Here is a 19,869-nt window from a genome sequence, read left to right as displayed (position 1 = left end):
CAAGTCGCCCTTACAGAAGAAGACAGAACTTATCACCCAACGTCAAGAGACCAAGCACTGACTGGTCTTCCTCTTTCATGATTATCTACCAGGAAATGGCACATACTTTAGAGTTAATTGGCTAGGGTTAGGGGTCTAATATGGGGCTAAGGCCAGATGGAAATTTTAAGAATTGAATCAAGGCTGGGTGCAGGGGTTCATGTTTGTAATCCCAGCACTTTGGGAGGCCAGGGCAGAAGGATCACTGGAGCCCAGGAGTCTGAGACCAGCCTGGGCAACAGAGTGAGACCCCAACTCTACAAAAAATTGTTAAAAATAGCCAGGCCTGGTGGTGTGAGCCTGTGGTCCCAGCTATTTGGGAGGCTGAGGTGGGAAGATCACTTGAGCCCAGGAGGTCCAGGCTGCAGTGAGCCGTGATCGAGCCACTGCACTCCAGCCTGGGTGACAGAGCGAGACCCTGTCTCAAATAAAACAAAAAAAAAGAATGGAATCTGTAGTCTTGATTTAATTCACTTCAAGCTCTGGTAATTTGGACAGTTCACTCTGGACATCAGAAACAGGATTTCCAAGTTGCGTTAAAGGGAATTCACTACACTGTAATACAAAGGCCACAAGATGGCACCCAGCCCACAGAAATCAAACAGCCACTTGCAAAGCCAGCGCGGGGGCAGGGGGGCGTGGGAGGTGCCTTTCAGACTAAACTAAAAGAGCAACAACTGTCGAACGAATTTTTTTACAAATTTAATTTATTAAAAAACAGGAAAATAACTTAGAAATTCAGAACAATTTAAAACTAAGCACAACTTAAGTAGGCATGTTAACTTATACCAAGTGTACTCCTTCCATCCATGATGGAAAGTCAAACTTTTTAACCATAACCCACATAGAAGTACATTTTACATTGTGACGTAGTACTCACATAGATGTGTGTACCATGAGCATACATAACATGTCACACAACACTTAACGTTACTATGCATGACGCATTCTGATTTTTTTTCTTTTTTTAAATATTCAAGCCCACTCATTTTTATGTCCCACTAATTTCAAGCCCATAGTTAGTCAAGTCCCACTAATTTCAAGCCCACATATATAGAAATATATATATATAATACATATATTTTATATATTTTTTTATGAGACAAAGTCTCACTCTGTCACCCAGGCTGGAGTGCAGTGGTGCGATCTCGGCTCATTGCAACCTCCACCTCCCGAGTTCAAGCAGTTCTCCTGCCTCAGCCTCCTGAGTAGCTGGGATTACAGGCAGGCGCCACCACACCCGGCTAATATGTATTTTTAGTAGAGACGGGGTTTCACCATGTTGGTCAGGCTGGTCTAGAACTCCTGACCTCGTGATCCACCCACCTCGGCCTCCCAAAGTGCTGGGATTACAGGCGTGAGCCACCGTGCCCGGACAATATATATATATTATTATTTTGAGACAGAGTCTCGCTCTGTCGCCCAGGCTGGAGGGCAGTGGTGCGATCTTGGCTCACTGCAGCCTTCGCCTCCCAGGTTAAAGCAATTACCCTGCCTCAGCACAAGTAGCTGGGACCACATGTGCGTGTCACCATGCCTGACTAGTTTTTTCATTTTTTGTGGAGATGGGTTTTGCCATGTTGGCCAGGAGGTCTTGAACTCCTGGGCTCCAGAGATCCGCCCACCTCAGCCTCCCAAAGTGCTAGGATTACAGGCATGAGCCACCACGTCTGGCCCTAATCTCTTCGTTTAACTCCTCTTTTCTGTTTCCTATTTTATAGTAAATTCATGATTTGGTGCCAACAGAAGGGAAAGAAAACACAAGTCAGCTGGGCGCGGTGGCTCACACCTGTAATCTCAGCACTTTGGGAGGCGAGGCAGAGGTCAGATTACCTGAGGTCAGGAGTTTGAGACTAGCCTGGCCAACATGGTGAAACCCCAGTCTCTACTAAAACTACAAAAATTAGTTGGGCGTGGTTGTGGGTGCCCGTACTCCCAGCTACTCGGGAGGCTGAGGTAGAATTGTTTGAACTCAGGAGGCGGAGGTTGCAGTGAGCTGAGATCATGCCACTGCACTCCAGCCTTGGCGACAGAGTAAGACTCCATCTCAAAAAAAAAAAAAAAAAGGAAAACACAAGTACATTTAGAGAGTCGATCACAACTGTAGCAAAAGTTTTATTCTAAGAGGAAATAAACCAAATGCCCAGAATATTTCAGCCATCATTCATTCTTATGGTTGAGACTTGACTGCATTCTGATCCATATATATATATGGCATTAGTTAACCCTTTACTATAACAGCTGAGAAAATATGTCAGAAATGTGGCAAAGGACCAAAATTCTAGACCTAGTCTCGCCTCTCCCAGTTATATAGTTACAAGTTAAGCTTTAGGAAGTTACCTTCCCTAAGCCTGTTTCCTCATCTGCGAAATGTGGGTAATAATAGTATTGATCTCAAAGAATTACTGTAAAGATTAAATGAGAGTATACATTTTAATGTCATTAGTACAGTGCCTGACACATATGTGTTAGCCACATATAAAAATTATATGATTACATTTTTTTTTTTTTTAGACAGGGTCTCCCTCTGTTGCCCAGGCTGGAGTGCAGTGCAGTGGCACGATCTTGGCTCACTACAGCCTCTGCCTCTGGGTTCAAGCAATTCTCCCACCTCAGCCTCCCAAGTAGCTGAGACTACAGATGCACACCACCAGGCCCAGCTAATTTTTCTATTTTTTTGTAGAGACAGGGTTTCACTGTGTTGCCCAGGCTGGTTTCAAACTCCTGGACTCAAGCAATCCACCAACCTCAGCCTCTCCAAGTACTGAGACGTTTCACCATGCTGGCCAGGCTGGTCTTGAACTCCTGACCTAAAGTTATCCACCCACCTTGGCCTCCCAAAGTGCTGGGATTACAGGCGTGAGCCACTGCGCCCGGCACTTACTATTTTTTTAGAGACAGGGTCTCACTCTGTTGTCTCACTCTGGAGTGCAGTGGTGCTATCACAGCTCATTGCAGCCTCAAACTCCTGGGCTCAATCATTCCGCCTCAGTCTTCCAAGTAGCTGGGACTACAGGCACGTGCCACCACAACCGGCTAATATTTTATTTTCTGTAGAGATAGGGTCTCACTATGTTGCCAGGCTGGTCTTGAACTCCTGGCCTCAAGCAATCCTCCTGCCTCAGCCTCCCTAAATGCTGGGATTACAGGTATGAGCTACTGTGCCTGGCTGAAACTGTTTCTTTTTAATAGGGACGTCTTAATCATCCAATCAGTGGCCTTTTCCCAGTACTCATCCTTACCACCTTCAGTGACGCCACTGATCCCGCCATGAAAATGGCTTTGAGAGGAAGGAGGGTGGTGTGGTTAAGACCTGGAAATCTGGCTGATCTTAGAGTCCTCAAGCCACCATTTAAGAAATCCAAGGCCGAGTGGGCACAGTGGCTCATGCTTGTAATCCCAGCTACTTGGGAGGCTAAGGCAGGAGAATCACTTGAACCCGGCAGTTGGAGGCTACAGTGAGCTGAGATCGTGCCAATGCACTCCAGCCTGGGTGACAGAATAAGACTCTGTCTCGAAAAAGAAAAGAAAAGAAAAGAAATCCAACCAGCCTGGGAGCTAGCCACCTCAGCCACCCCAGCTGAGGCACCAGATGGCCCAGCCCCAGATGAACAGAGCTGAGTGACCTCAGCTAATGCCACATGGAAAAGAAGAACCTCCCAGTTGAGCCCAGCCATCCCACAGAATCAAGTACGTCTTTAGAAAGATAAACTGCACAAACTAATTGAAAAGAAAAAGAAAAATGTTGAAATCCCAGGGGAGTTAGGTGAATGTTCAGTTCTCCAGGAGTCAAGTGCTTGGCTCTATTCAAAGAGGTGAAAGAAAGCAGATCGGATCAGAGCAAACACAGGCATCAAATGGAACATGTTGACAGAAGATTTGGGTTGCCACAGAATCACATGGACATGCCCAACACAGTGCAAAGCATACTAGAATGAAGTAAACTCTTCTAAAGAAACCAGTGGTAAAGACACCATCCTCAAAGACTACACATTGAAGAAGTACGGAGGCGAAAACTAAGAACTTGGTAATAAATAAAGTAAAACTGGGATCTCAGCACAGACTATTTAATATAAAACAATGTCCAACTCACATGAGGAAGATGTATGGTAGAACTTAGCAGTGCTGGTCCTGGTTAAAAATTCTCCTTTAACTTTTCAGACGCAGTCTCGCTCTGTCGCCCGGGCTGGAGTGCAATGGCGCAATGTCGGCTCACTGCAATCTCCGCCTCCCAGGTTCAAGCGATTCTCCTGCCTCAGCCCCCTGAGTAGCTGGGATTACAGGCACCTGCCATCATGCCCAGCTAATTTTTGTATTTTTGTTAAAGACGGGGTTTCACCATGTTGGCCAGGCTGGTCTTGAACTCCTGACTGCAGGTGATCCACCCACCTCGGCCTCCCAAAGTGTTGGGATTACAGACGAAGCCACCGTGCCCGGCCAAAAATTCTCCTTTATTCTTTGAGAGGGACATAACACTAATAATCCAGAACCTAGTGTATATCCTTTAGTTTGCTTCATCTCATCTTCCTAAAGTCCTGTATTAAAAATAAAAACCTCTAGCTTTTATATCTGTATTGGTACATGCCAGATTTGGGGTGAAGATTCTGGTATCCAAAATTACGTGAACAATTTAACAAAAAGACAATAAGCAATTTAATTTCAATCTCAGTAGAATTCAAAGAAAGGCAATTAACAAATGTCAGGGGGTTTTGTTTTTGCTTTGTTTGTTTGTTTTGAGACAGGGTTTCACTTGTTGCCCAGGCTGGAGTGCAGTGGCGTGATCTTGGCTTACTACAACCTCAAATTCCTGGACTCAAGCGATGCTCCCAGTTCAGCCTCCTGAGTAGCTGGGACTACAGGTGTGCACCATCACGCTGAGAGGAGTTAGCTAGCTTTCCTTAGGTAGACAGCAAGGGGAGGGTCCCCAAAGAGCCCCCAACCCACGGGTCAGTGCCTCATCCCCACATAACATAAAAAGCAGCCTGGGGATAAAAATCAAGCTGCAGGCACCGATAAGGGAACTAGCACAGGGTGGTGATGTGCCTGGAGACAAGCCCGCGGCTGCACAGATCGGAGAACCTCCAGCCCACTCAGATAAAAACTTGCACAAACCTCCGGCTCACTCAGATAAGGGAACAAGACCTGACATAGAAATGTCTTTGTCTTTTGTATAATCATCAGGCTCCCAGGAAAAAGTTTCTTCTCCTTTTGTAGGCATGAACACTGTGGGCTCCGACGACTCTGGTGAGCCCTTTCGTTTTTCCAGTGTTGAGCCGGGCCTCTAAGAATTACTTCAGCACTATTGGTCCCGGGCCAAGCTTTCACTTCAGCTCCTGATAGGTCCCGGGCCAAGCTTTCACTTCAGCTCCTGATAGGTCCCGGGCCAAGCTGAGTAGCCCCAATGAATCATCAATTCAGCTCCTGATTGGTCCCGGGCCAAGCTGAATTTCACTTCCTCCAAGACAGCTCACAAACTAAGCAAATTCCTTCCCCTTCCCAGTCCGCAAAAACCCCCGACCCCAGCCTCATAGTGGGCAACCCATTCAGGCCCCCACTCTCCGCTGCGGAGAGCTTTCTTTTTCTCTTTTTCTCTTTTTGAGATGGAGTTTTGCTCTTGTTGCCCAGGCTGGAGTGCAATGGCGCGATCTCGGCTCACCACAACCTCCGCCTCCCGGGTTCGAGGGATTCTCCTCAGCCTCCCGAGTAGGTGGGACTACAGGCGTGTGCCACCACGCCCAATTAATTTTGTGTTTTTAGTAAAGACACGATTTCTCCATGTTGGTCGGGCTGGTCTCGAACTCCGGACCTCAGGTGATCCACCAACCTCGACCTCCCAAAGTGCTGGGATTACAGGTGTGAGCCACCGCACCCAGCGGAGAGCTTTCTTATTTTGCTTCTTAAACTTTCACTCCAACCTCACCCTTGTGTTTGTGCTCCGTGAGACAAAGAACTCTGGATACTATCTCAGACAACCAGAGATGGCTACATTTTGGTGCATTGGCGAGACTACAACACCTTGCTAATTTGTGTATTTTTTTAGAAACAGGTTTTCACCCTGTCGCCCAGGCTGGTCTTGAACTCCTGACCTCAAGCAATCTGCCTGCCTTGGCCTCCCAAAGTGCCACCACAAAACTATGAGCCACCACATCCAGCAGAATGTCATTTTTCACCTATCAAAATGGCAAATATTTTTTTTTTTTGCTTTTTTTTTTTTTTTAATTATACTTTAAGTTCTAGGGTACATGTGCATAACGTGCAGGTTTGTTACATATGTATACTTGTGCCATGTTGGCGTGCTGCACCCATCAACTCGTCAGCACCCATCAACTTGTCATTTACATCAGGTATAACTCCCAATGCAATCCCTCCCCCCTCCCCCCTCCCCATGATAGGCCCCAGTGTGTGATGTTCCCCTTCCCGAGTCCAAGTGATTTCATTGTTCAGTTCCCACCTATGAGTGAGAACATGCGGTGTTTGGTTTTCTGTTCTTGTGATAGTTTGCTGAGAATGATGGTTTCCAGCTGCATCCATGTCCCTACAAAGGACACAAACTCATCCTTTTTTATGGCTGCATAGTATTCCATGGTGTATATGTGCCACATTTTCTTTTTTTTTTTTTTTTTTGAGACGGAGTCTCGCTGTCACCCAGGCTGGAGTGCAGTGGCGCGATCTCGGCTCACTGCAAGCTCCGCCTCCCGGGTTCACGCCATTCTCCTGCCTCAGCCTCCCGAGTAGCTGGGACTACAGGCGCCCGCCACCTCGCCCAGCTAATTTTTTGTATTTTTAGTAGAGACGGGGTTTCACCGTGGTCTCGATCTCCTGACCTTGTGATCCGCCCGCCTCGGCCTCCCAAAGTGCTGGGATTACAGGCGTGAGCCACTGCGCCCGGCTGTGCCACATTTTCTTAATCCAGTCTGTCACTGATGGACATTTGGGTTGATTCCAAGTCTTTGCTATTGTGAATAGTGCCAAATAAACATATGTGTGCATGTGTCTTTATAGCAGCATGATTTATAATCCTTTGGGTATATACCCAGTAATGAGATGGCTGGGTCATATGGTACTTCTAGTTCTAGATCCTTGAGGAATCGCCATACTGTTTTCCATAATGGTTGAACTAGTTTACAATCCCACCAATAGTGTAAAAGTATTCCTATTTCTCCACATCCTCTCCAGCACCTGTTGTTTCCTGACTTTTGAATGATCACCATTCTAACTGGTGTGAGATGGTATCTCATTGTGGTTTTGATTTGCATTTCTTTGATGGCCAGTGATGATGAGCATTTTTTCATGTGTCTGTTGGCTGTATGAATGTCTTCTTTTGAGAACTGTCTGTTCATATCCTGGCAAAGATATTTTTAAAAGAAAAGATAAAAATTGGCAAAGTTCAGGGAAATTGCTAATGTGTCAGTGATTGTGTGAAACTGTTCTGAAGGGTCACATGAAATACATATTCAAAGCCTTCAACGTGTGCCTACTATTTGACCTAAATATCTCATTTAATATTTTTCCAAAGAGAATAATTTAAGGGTCAAATGTTTTAGAGTATTTAGGATATTTACTGCAACATTGTTTATAATAGCAAAAAGGAAATACTAGAAAAAGCTTCAGTGTACAGCAGCAAATGGTTAAATATATAATATATTATCTATACAATAGCATGCAGTAGGTCTCTTAACTCCACTTAACACATTCACAAAACTCCCCAGGGTGCATCCCTCCCCGTTAGCCACCCCCCATCATGTCATACGTAGATATGCAAAATGCTGTATTGAAGGGCCAGGTAAATCTCAGTCAGGATGGCATTCCAGCATGGAGAGACAAGTTATTACAGTACAGCATATACTTGATTCCATGAGTCAAACTGCATGCTTCCAAGAGATAGTTGTGTTTGCTCCTGTGACTATTTCATGCTGGAGGTGCTTGTTGACACTGTGATTTCAATAAACATTACATAAACTAATATAAAAAATTGTTTGAGACAGGGTCTTTCTCTGTCACTCAGGCTGGAGTGCAGTGGTATGATCATAGCTCACTGCAGATTCAAACTCCTGGACTCAAGCAATCCACTCACCTCAGCCTCCTAACTAGGACTACAGGTGCACACCACCATGCTCGGATAATTTTTTAACTTTTTGTAGAGACAGGGTCTCACTATGTTTCCCAGGCTGGTCTCAAGCGATCCTCCCACCTCAGTCTCCCAAAGTGCTGACATTACAGGCATGAGCCACCACTGTGCCTGGCCTAAAAATTTTTTGTTAAAAATGTTTTCCACCGGCCGGGTGCAGTGGCTCACGCCTGTAATCCCAGCACTTTGGGAGGCCAAGGTAGGTGGATCACCTGAGGTCAGGAATTCGAGACCAGCCTGGCCAACATGGTGAAACCTCGTCTCTACTATACAAAAATTAGCCAGGCGTGGGGGCGGACACCTGTAATCCCAGCTACTCAGGAGGCTGAGGCAGGAGAATTGCTTGAACCCAGGAGGCAGAGGTTGCATTGAGCTGAGATCGTGCCACTGCACTCCAGCCGGGGTGACAGAGTAAAACTCTTAAAAAAAAAAAAAGCTTTCCACCTAATTCTGAGGCAGAGCCAAGTTTGTGAACACTAATGTAGAACCCACAGTAAATATTGCTTCCTTCTTGGGAGCACTTTTCCCAGAGATTATTTTTTTTTCTAAGTTACCTTCCTGTTGAAAAAGAAGCGGTCTTGGCTGATTTTTTGGGGGGTTTTGTTTTTTTTGAGATGGAGTCTCGCTCTGTCACCCAGGCTGGAGTGCAGTGGTACAATCTCGGCTCACTGCAAGCTCCGCCTCCCGGGTTCAAGCAATTCTCTGCCTCAGCCTCCCGTGTAGCTGGGATTGCAGGCACCCACCACCACGCTCGGTTAATTTTTGTATTTTTAGTAGAAACGGGGTTTCACCATCTTGGCCAGGCTGGTCTTGAGCTCCTGACCTCATGATCCATCTACCTCGGCCTCCAAAGTGCTGGGATTACAGGTATAAGCTACCACGCCCTGCCACCTAGGAGGCAGATTAACGGGAATGCCTCCCTTGGGCTTCCTAGGTGACACTGTGATATTAGGTATGACCTCTCTTGCTCTATTCCTTGAAAGCAGTACAGGTACTGGTCAAGAGTGCCCCGGACCCACATTGCCTGGTTTTGAATCCCAGCACCTCCACATGTTACACGTCAGACCTCGAGCAAGTTACTTAAGCTCTCTTGTGCTTCAGTTTCCTGAATGGCCTAACCCTAAGAGGGGGTTACAGAACGTGCCTCATAGTGTTGATTGGAAGAAATAAAGGAGCTCAGACTTGCCAAGTGCTGAGGATGGTGCCTACCTAGCACATGGCAATGCTCCTTAAACGTAAGCAGCTATTATTATTGTGGTTCCTATTTTTTTTTTTTTTTTTTTTTTTTTGAGACGGAGTCTCGCTCTGTCGCCCAGGCTGGAGTGCAGTGGCGCGATCTCGGCTCACTGCAAGCTCTGCCTCCTGGGTTCACGCCATTCTCCTGCCTCAGCCTCCCGAGTAGCTGGGACTACAGGCGCCCACAACCGCGCCCGGCTAATGTTTTGTATTTTTAGTAGAGACGGGGTTTCACCGTGGTCTCGATCTCCTGACCTTGTGATCCGCCCGCCTCAGCCTCCCAAAGTGCTGGGATTACAGGCGTGAGCCACCGCGCCCGGCCTGTGGTTCCTATTTTTTAAATCAGATATATCCTGCCTAGCCACCAGCAGAATGTGCTAAATAGCTGTCCGGTGAATGAAAGAATGACCAAATGGTCCTGTGTTTTTCCTTATCTAGATCATCTCTACACACCTCCTCATGGTATGGTTTCAGACCCAAATCTTCCCACAAATCTTTACAGATGCAGTATCTTTTGTTAAATCCCTTCACCCCAACTTTTCATCTACCCTCTGACAACAAAAGTTGGGAAATAGAGGGAAGCAAAGGAATCATGTATGGCTGATGGGATTTAGACAGCACAGAGGAACTGGTTAGGTTTAAAGAATGTCATCCAAACACCCTAGCAGGAAACCTTGTATACTGACAGTTGCAACATGTATAAGAAAAGAATGAATCCAATGGTATCCTCAATTATTTATTTTTGAGACAGAGTCTCATTCTGTCGCCCAGGCTGGAGTGCAGTGGTGTGATCTCAGCTCAATGCAACCTCCACCTGCTGGGTTCAAGCAATTCTCCTGCCTCATTCTCCCAAGTAGCTGGGGCTACAGGCACACGCCACCATACCCGGCTAATTTTTTGTATTTTTAGTAGAGATGGGGTTTCACCATGGTGGCCAGGATGGTCTTGATCTCCTGACCCTCATGATCCACCCGCCTCAGCCTCCCAAAGTGCTGGGATTATAGGAATGAGCCACCGCACCCAGTCTCTCAATTTTTTTTTGTTTGTTTTTTTAGAAGATAGGAGGCAACATGGTAGGTTCATAATTTAAAAATTGTTTTGAAAGTATTTATTGTTTAATAATTCTTTCTCCCCTCAGCCCCATCTGGCCACTCTCTCTTTCTGCTTTTCTGATCATCCTAAAGGCTGAATACATCCTCCTCCTGTATGGAGGATAAGATGCAACACTCAAACCAATACACTTGATCAGGTCTTCATTAGATACCACGTCACTGTGGGTGGAGTGCTAGTTTTCAACAAATGTGGTGTTCCTAGGGTTCCAAAGGTAGTCCTTTCTCACGGTCGCTGGGCCACTCATGGAGTTGAAATGCCGCTGCCCATCTAAGTACAACATGGACTCTGAAACACAAGAGAGAACCCTGGAGAAACTTGTAACACCTTAGAAAGCCACCATATAAACACAAGACTACTTGGGAACACTGGGACAGAACAAGATGCATTGTTGGGCCAGGGGTGTGCCACATTCCCAAAGGAGCAGGCCATGACTCCTGTCCCCTTCCTTTGGCTGGATCAGTTTTTGACTACCAGTGGCTGCTTGCCTGCCTGGGGGCCACAGGCATCTTTGGTCTTCAGGGCTGCCAAATCTCAAAAGCAAAATCTCCTAAAGACATGCTCTTGTGCTGACAGGCATCAATACACTTCCTACAATTCAAAAGGAGAAAAATGTCCTTAGAAGTTCTTCCCTTTGTTAGGGACAAGCAATAATCACTACTTACCTCCATATGTTTTGGGGAAAACCAATGGCACTTCTTTTTCTGACATGAACGTGAAATGAAAGACATTGGTGGTTGTATGCTCCTTCTCCTGCAGGGACGCCACTTCACTGTGTACTCTGACTTGAATGTAATTATTCTGAGTAAAGCATACCTAACAGATTATAGACACTATAGTCAGTCAACTGCATTAGGAATGGGGAAAAGACAGTCATAAGAGAAAACAGTGGCTTTTGGATATAGAAACTTCTAGGCTCAAATGAAAAAAAAAGTTGTATGTCAACTCTCATCACACACCTACCTGCGAAGAAAGAAAGAGCAATGAGCCAACCTCAACAGGTTTCTGAAACATGATGTCATCTACTGCTACCACAAACGGTCGAGAACCACTATTGGGGAGAAAGACAGAATTTGGGGTATACTACAAAATTCAGATGATCTCAATTTTTTTCCCTAACAACTAGCTGAAGCAAAATAACAATGAATGAAGAATAAACTTAGACAAGGGGGAAAAGATCCTACCAGTGAGGAATGGTAAGAGATGCCATCGTGAGCAGATTAGGGCCAAAATAACTGTATCTTTTCCCTCCTACATATCATCACTGTATTTTCTCAGTGGTTTTTCAAATGTATGAACTTACAAAGTCAGAAACAACCTTCTAAAATGAAGATCAAATTCAGCTGGTATCAGTGTGGTATTCATTTAAAAACATAACATATTCCCACACACACCCAGACTGGTCTGAAATGTTTCATTTCAGTGGGGTGATATAAATTGCTTCTCAGAAGTTAAGACTGCCTTACATATAACTCACCCGAAGCTACAGGCAGTAGCCCACCCAAGTTCATATGCTTTCCTCATAAGGAAACCACCAAAGATCCGATTGAAAATGTTCCGCTCCTACAGCACATAAATAAATATCAATGAATACAAACTTATGGCCACCTTTGTATACAGAAGAGAGGAATTAACAATGCCACAGGACAAAGGCCAGTTTAAAGGTATGTCAAATCTTGGACAAATATCATGAATGGAAGCTATCCTATTCAGATTTCTCACTAAATTATAATACCTGAGGGTGGCAAATTTCCAAACTCTTCAGTTTTGAATTCTCCATCCACACCGCATTAGGGGGCAAAACTCGACTCCGAAAACTTATAGTCCTATACAAATGAATATTTATTAAACCCTGTTAATGCCATGGTTCTCTTGTTGAAAAGTAAAAACATTTGCAAGTCACTCCCAATACACTCAGACAATTGTGGCTCTAAAGAAGGCCAAGGTTTAGGCCAGACACGGTGGCTCATGCCTGTAATCCAGCACTTTAGGAGGCCAAGGCTGGCAGATCACCTGAGGTCAGGAGCTTGAGACCAGCCTGGCCAACATGGTGAAACCCCCATCTCTACTAAAAATACAAAAAAAAAATTAGCTGGGCATGGTGACAGGCACCCGTAATCCCACCTACTTGGGAGGCTGAGATGGGAGAATTGCTTGAACCCGGGAGGCAGAGGTTGTAGTGAGCCAAGATCATGCCACTGCATTCCAGCCTGGGCGGCAGGGTAAGACTCCGTCTCAAAAAAAAAAAAAAGATCGGGTGTGGTGGCTCACGCCTGTAATCCCAGCAGTTTGGGAGGCCGAGGCAGGCAGCCTGACCAATGTGGAAAAACCCCATCTCTACTAAAAATACAAAATTAGCCAGGCGTGGAGGTCCATGCCTGTAATCCCAGCCACTCAGAGGCTGAGGCAGGAGAATTGCTTGAACCCAGGAGGCAGAGGTTGTGGTGAGCTGAGATCATGCCATTGCACTCCGGCCTGGGTAGCAAGAAAGAAACTGTGTCTCAAAAAAAAAAAAAAAAAAAGGCCAAGGTTTAAATGTTTTTCCAACGTGGAATCTCACCATCCTTACTTTGGATCCAGTGTGCTGAGAAACATCTCATGTATGGTGGTCCTCTCCTCAGCGCTGGGGGCCATTTTCAGTAACGACGTGGAACTGAAGGCAATTCTTCTCCCCTTGTTCACTGAAACATGGGAGAATAAGGAGCAATGATCAGGAGGGTCACACTACAGCACAGGGCGTTCTGACCTGGGGTGCCATTCAAAATCTCACTGAAAATTATACACATATCCAAGAGAAAACTGCAGAGGCCACATAAAACTCCCAGTGAGTCTTTGGTTCCACGTGGAAATTATATTGGTTCAGTGTGAGATCACTTGATATCATCCTGATCCAGAGCTCTGACCTGCAGTTATCCCATCAAGATGCATTTCTCACTTCATTAAAACGGAGAAAACAGGCCAGGTGCAGTGGCTCATGCCTGTAATCCCAACACTTTGGGAGGCTGAGGCAGGAGGATCACTTGAGCCCAGGAGTTCAAGACCAGCCTGGGCAACATAGTGAGACCCCTGTCTCTACAAAAAAAAATTTAATTAGCCAGGCATGGTGGCATGTGCCTATAGTCCTAGCTACTTGGGAGGCTGAGGTGGTGGATAGCTTGGGCCCAGGAGGTCGAGGCTACAATATAGTTCATTGCAGCCTCAAACTCCTGGACCCAAGCCCAACTCCAGCCTGGGCAACAGAGCAAAAACCCGTCTTTTAAAAAAAAAAAAAAAAAAAAAAAAAAAAAAAAAAACTGAGATAACAAATTACTTCACTTAGTAAATATTGTCTGATCAATAAAATCATTCAAAGGACTGCAAAGAACAAAGAATAGCATATTTTTAATTTCAATAAATTATTGGTATGAATAAGACATTTGGGTCAGGCACAGTGACTCATGCTTGTAATCCCAACACTTTGGGAGGCCAAGGCAGGCAGATCACAAGGTCAGGAGATCGAGACCATCCTGGCCAACATGGGGAAACCCCATCTCTACTAAAAATACAAAAATTAGCTGGGTGTGGTGGCACACACCTGTAGTCACAGCTACTCGGGAGGCTGAGGCAGAAGAATCGCTTGAACCCAGGAGGCAGAGGGTGCAGTGAGCCGAGATGGTACCACTGCACTCCAGCCTAGCGACACAGAGAGACTCCATCTCAAAAAAAAAAAAAACAAACAAACAAAAGACATTTGACTGGTATGAAGAACCCATATAAAATCTTAAATAATCTCTTCTTCAGTGTAATTAATGTGCTTTTCAAATTTATTTTATTATAAACAAATTAATGTACATTCTCCTTGTCTAAAGAGCTCCTCTTCCTCTGGGCTTTCAAGGATGAGTGGATTTACAAATGCCGGCCTAAAAAGAAGAAAAAAATATATATAATTTAAGATACGCCATTATCTAATAAAACTTGAAGATGAACTTACTAGTTCATCTAATCACCTACTAGTTTTACTAATCACCTACTAGTCTTAAAGAATCTGCTTTTCATTTTGGGTAGTGCTTACTGCTTGCCTTACACGTGAACGCTAGAACAATTAGGGAAGCCTTACGGTTACAGCCTTAATTGCACACTAGAAACTTCACATTATAAAAAGGATAATGGCAATTGTGAAATGTTTAACCTGATTCTAATCATGAGGAAATAGTCAAATATAGGTTGTAGAACATTCCACAAGAAAACTGGCTTTAGGCCAGGCATGGTGGCTCACGTCTGTAATCCCAGCACTTTGTGAGGCCAAGCTGGGCGGATCACCTGAGGTTGGGAGTTCCAGACCAGCCTGACCAACATGGAGAAACCTGGTTTCTACTAAAAACACAAAATTAAGCCGGGCGTGGTGGCACATGCCTATAATCCCAGTTACTCGGGAGGCTGAGACAGGAGAATTGCTTGAACCTGGGAGGCGGAGGTTGTGATGAGCCGAGATCGTGCTACTGCACTCCAGCCTGGGCAACAAGAGCGAAACTCTGTCTCAAAAAAAGAAAGAAAAAAAGGGAAAGGAAAACTGGCTTGGACTCTTTAAAAATATCAATTTTTGAAAGACAGCAAATGGCACAGAGACTATTCAAAAGAAACAGGATAACCAAATGCAATATATAATCCTTGATGGATTGGGTCCTGAATCGGGGAGATAGCTATAAAGGACATTTTAGGGACAACTGGTGAAATCTGAATACGGATCACATATTAAATAATTGTATCACTGCTAAATTTCTCAGATACAATAAAGGCATTGAGGTTATGTAGAAATACCTGGTTCTTAGGAAATAGATGCTGAACTCCTGAATGGGTGAAGCAGTCTCAAACTTACTTTTCAATGATTCATGGGAAAAAAATATGTAAATATGTGTATTTATAGAGAGAGGTTAAGAGAATAACGCAAATGTAATACAATTTAGGTGAAAGGCATTTGTTTGTTGCATTATTCTTTCTACTTTTCTGTAAGCATCAAATTTCTTGAAATAAAAAATAAGGGAAAAGGGATAATACTTCACCGTGGTAGAATCCAAAGATTTGATGAAACAACAATGGAAACAAAATAATTGAAACAGGCCGGGGGCAGTGGCTCACACTTGTAATCCCAGCACTTTGGGAGGCCAAGGCAGGTGGATCACCTAAGGTCAGGAGTTCGAGACCAGCCTGGTCAATGCGGTGAAACCCCATGTCTACTAAAAATACAAAAATTAGCTGGGTGTGGTGGTGGGTGCCTGTAATCCCAGCTACTAGGGAGGCTGAGGCAGGAGAATCACTTGAACCCAGGAGGCAGAGGTTGCAGTGAGCCGAGATTGCACCATTGCACTCCAGCCTGGGCAACAAGAGCCAACCTCTGTCTTGAAAGCAAAAAAACAAAAGAATTGAAACAACAGCTTGGAAAAGTGACATGCATCAGCTGGGAGTGAAACTTGCAGCAATGGCCTCAGTGCTTGAATAGAAGCCCCAGGCCAGTCACTGGCCACAGCAGGTCAGCTGGGGCTGGCAGGAAGGGCCAGAGTAGATGGGTGTTATTCTTCCTTCAGATCACTAAGTGACCAACATATTTTCCTATCTTCATTTGACTTTCCAAGTCAGCTTTCCATGCAGCAGCAAAGATTTTTCACTGCAGACTCCTAAATCAAGTTTCTAATACAAACGAGATTTCCCATAGGCCACTGAACTCTGTCCTGTGCAAAGAGCAATTCCTCCCACCCCAGCTCTACCCACACAATTAGTTTTTCTCAGTTTGGGTGTAACTGTTGTTAGAAACCAATAATTCAATTGAAGAGAAAAAAAGATGACGTAAAGTAAGTTGAAGTCTATATGGTTAAATCTGACTTGAAAATGACCATGAGGCTTTTTTTTGAGGCAGGGTCTTGCTCTGTCGCCCAGGCTGGAGTGCCGTGGTACAACCTTGGCTTACTACAACCTCCGCTTCCCGGGTTAAAGTGATCCTCCCACCTCAGCCTCCCACATCGTCTGGGACTACAGACACATGCTACCACACCTGGCTAATTTTTTGTACTTTTAGTACAGATGGGGATTCGCCATGTTGCCCAGGCTGGTCTCAAACTCCTGGGCTCAAGTGATCTGCCCACCTTGGCCTCCCAAAGTGCTGGGATTACAGGCATGAGACGCCACATCCAGCCTTCACGAGGCTTTTTGTTTGTTTAAAATATATCCTAGCTCTGTCCACTGAAAAGGCCTAGAAACAATAACAAACTAGTAACAATGTACTGTTCTAGTGCCCAGATTTTGAGGTCTAAATACCAGTTCCCACTAAAAGAAACCCCAGAACTACTTGGAGAAATGGATGACACCAGGCCTGAGGCAGGAAATATGTAGGATGAGCCCAAGACATCTTGTGTCAGAGAGCAGGAAGGTATCAAAGAGACAGGTGGAAAGGAGCCAGCTTAGAGGAACTCCCACTGCCCAAAGATGGTACACTTGGAGCATCAAGAGAAACGATGGCTGCAATTTATTGAAATACATAAAACATATTAAAACCATGAATTCATAATGATACTGTTCTGGCAGGACAGTGGCTCACGCCTATAATCCTAGCACTTTGGGAGGCCGAGGCGAGAAGATCACTTGAGCTCAGGATTTTGAGATCAGTCTGGCCAACATGGCAAAACCCCATCACTACAAAAGGTTTAAAAATTAGCTTGGCAACTACTCAGGAGGCTGAAGCCAAAGAATCGCTTGGACCGGGAGGTGGAGGTTGCAGTGAGCCAAGATTGTGCCACTGCACTCCAGCCTGGGTAACAAGAATGAAACTCCATCTCAAAAAGAAAGAAAGAAAAAAAATTAGCTGGGCATGGTGGTATGCGCCTGCGGTCCCAGCTACTCAGGAGGCTGAAGCAGAAGGATTGCTTGAGCACAGGAGGCCCACGCTGCAGTGAGCAGTGCTCATGACACTGCACTCCAGCCTGGACAGAAGAGCAAAACCTCATCTCAAAAAAAAAAAAAAAAAAATGGGGCTGGGCGTGATGGCTCACGCCTGTTATCTCAGCACTTTGGAATGCCTAGGTGGGCAGATCACTTGAGGTCAGGAGTTTGAGGCCAGCCCGGCCAACATGGTGAAACCCCGTCTCTACTATAAATACAAAGCAAATCAGCCAAGCATAGTGGTGCATGCCTGCAGTCCCAGCTACTCGGGAGGCAGAGGCAGGCGAATCTCTTCAACCCAGGAGACAGAGGCTACAGTGAGCCGAGATCGCGCCACTGCACTCCAGCATGGGTGACCAAGCGAGACTCCATCTCAAAAACACATACACACAGAAAAACAAAACAAAAAAAAAAAAAAGAAATTTAAAAACATGATACTTTTCTAAAAAGCTAAAAAACTGGGAAAGGCATGTCATCACCAGCTAGTGAACTAACTCCTTATTCTGAAAACATGTAAATAAAAGAATGAAGCATTGATCCTAACTCTCCATTTCAAACCCAATTGCCCTAGTTGTTAAGGGAAAGCTCTTCTTTACAGAATTCCAGCTGATAAATGTAGAAGGAATGACAAAATTTGAGAATTACTCTAAACCGCCTGATGATAGTAATTAAAGCAATGATCAGCAGTGGACGTCGAAAGCGCTGGAAAAAGACTGATGGGAAACTCAGCTATTTGCAGGATGACAAAGGAAACCCCTGTAGATTGTTGCTGATCAGAAGAGGAAAAACTGAACTTCACAAAGAAGAGATTAGGCTGTAACTGCTTGAACCCCCACACCAATCTTAGCATCACTGTGAGTGGGACAACTTGTACCTCCTGATATGATGCAACATGAGATATGAGATATACAGCATCACCTAGGTAGTACTCTCGCCAAATATGCTCAACCAAAATCTAATACAAGGCTTTAGATCTAACTTCAGTTTAGAGAAATTACTAGGGATAGAGAAAAACAAGACCAAAAAACAAACCAACCAACCACCATGAGAAAGCAATAAGACAAATCCAGAAAGTGGGACACTATTTAGAACAAATGATCCAGCCTCTCAACAAGTGAATAAGAAACAATAGGGGAAGACACACCTGTTCTGGATTAAAAAAGATTTAAGAGATTGCACAGCTCAGCTGGGCACGGTGGCTCACGCCTGTAATCTCAACACTTTGGGAGGCTGAGGTGGGTGGATCACTTGAGGTCAGGAGTTCAAGACCAGCCTGGGCAACATGGTGAAACCCACATCTCTACTAAAAATTAGCCAGGCATAGTGGCACACGCCTGTAATCCCAGCTACTCAGGAGGCTGAGGCAGGAGAATCGCTCAAACCCGGGAGGCGGAGGTTGCAGTGAATCGAGATCCCACCATTGCACTCCAGCCTGGGCAACAAGAGCAAAATTCCATCTAAAAAAAAAAGGATAATATTCTCTTAAGTAACTACATTATTATTGTCATGCCTAACAAAAATAGTAAGTCCTTAATATATTCTAATATTAATTCATATCCAGTTTTCTCCAAATATATTTTGAATGATTTGTTCAAATCAGGATCCAAATATGGTCCACATATTACATTTTATTTTTATGCCTGTAAGTCTGTTTTTTTTTTTTTTTTTTTGGTAACAGCTTTATTGAGGTATAATTTGCATACCACACAATTCACCCATTGAAAGTGTACAATTTAATGGTTTTTAGTGTATTCACAGAATTGTGCAACATCTCTTTTTGTTGTTGTTGTTGTTTTGAGGTAGAGTCTCGCTCTGTTGCCCAGGCTGGAGTGCAATGGTGCAATCTCGGCTCACTGCAACTTCCACCTCCCAGATTCAAATGATTCTCGTGCCTCAGCCTCCCCAGTAGCTGGGATCATAGGCGCGTGCCACCACGCCCAGCTGATTTTTGTGTTTTTAGTAGAGGTGGAGTTTCACCATGTTGGCCAGGCTGATCTCAAACTCCTGACCTCAAGTGATCCACCAGCCTTGGCCTCCCAAAGTGCTGGGATTACAGGCATGAGCTACCTCGCCTGGCCTGAGAATATTCTTATTTTTTAAAAGATGCCTAAAGTATTTAAGAGTGAAATGTCATTATGTCTGGGATTTGCCTTAAAATATAAATTTTCTTTAAACAACAGATGAAACAAGAATGGCCAAAATATTGCAATTAAAACTGTAAAGTCCAAATGACAGGTATATGGACATTCATTATAGTCTTCTCTCTAGGCTTATGTATCTTTGAAATTCTTCAAAATAAAGAATTATGAAAAAATAGCAATTACCCTTTATTTTCAGAATCACGAGCCACCATTACAAATGTTGCATCCAAAACAGGACAAAATTCATCACCATGTAACTAAAGAACAAAGGAAAGAAAATGTACATATGAGAAATAGATTGATCGG

General features: G+C 44.6%; 1 protein-coding gene across 3 annotated transcripts in view; it reads right to left on the bottom strand.

Moving 5' to 3' along the window:
- Nucleotides 1–7,514: 7,514 nt before the first annotated feature.
- LOC105478287 (acyl-CoA thioesterase 9) overlaps nucleotides 7,515–19,869 on the bottom strand; it is a 42,305-nt gene continuing 29,950 nt past the window's right edge. For 2 of the 3 annotated variants that reach the window (XM_071088936.1, XM_071088937.1), the window contains 8 exons: nucleotides 19,747–19,820; nucleotides 14,345–14,412; nucleotides 13,083–13,194; nucleotides 12,249–12,339; nucleotides 11,991–12,076; nucleotides 11,477–11,564; nucleotides 11,179–11,329; nucleotides 7,515–10,801 (listed from right to left, as the gene is read on the bottom strand). In XM_071088936.1, the coding sequence (XP_070945037.1) occupies nucleotides 10,689–10,801; nucleotides 11,179–11,329; nucleotides 11,477–11,564; nucleotides 11,991–12,076; nucleotides 12,249–12,339; nucleotides 13,083–13,194; nucleotides 14,345–14,412; nucleotides 19,747–19,820 (783 nt within the window). In that variant the 3' untranslated portion in view covers nucleotides 7,515–10,688. The other variant, XM_071088939.1, reaches the window with a different exon arrangement.

This window comes from Macaca nemestrina, chromosome X, assembly GCF_043159975.1.
Source record: "Macaca nemestrina isolate mMacNem1 chromosome X, mMacNem.hap1, whole genome shotgun sequence".
NCBI classification, from domain to species: domain Eukaryota; kingdom Metazoa; phylum Chordata; class Mammalia; order Primates; family Cercopithecidae; genus Macaca; species Macaca nemestrina.
The sequence above is the reverse complement of the archived record's forward strand: the minus strand, read 5'-3'. Positions and strand labels throughout refer to the sequence as shown.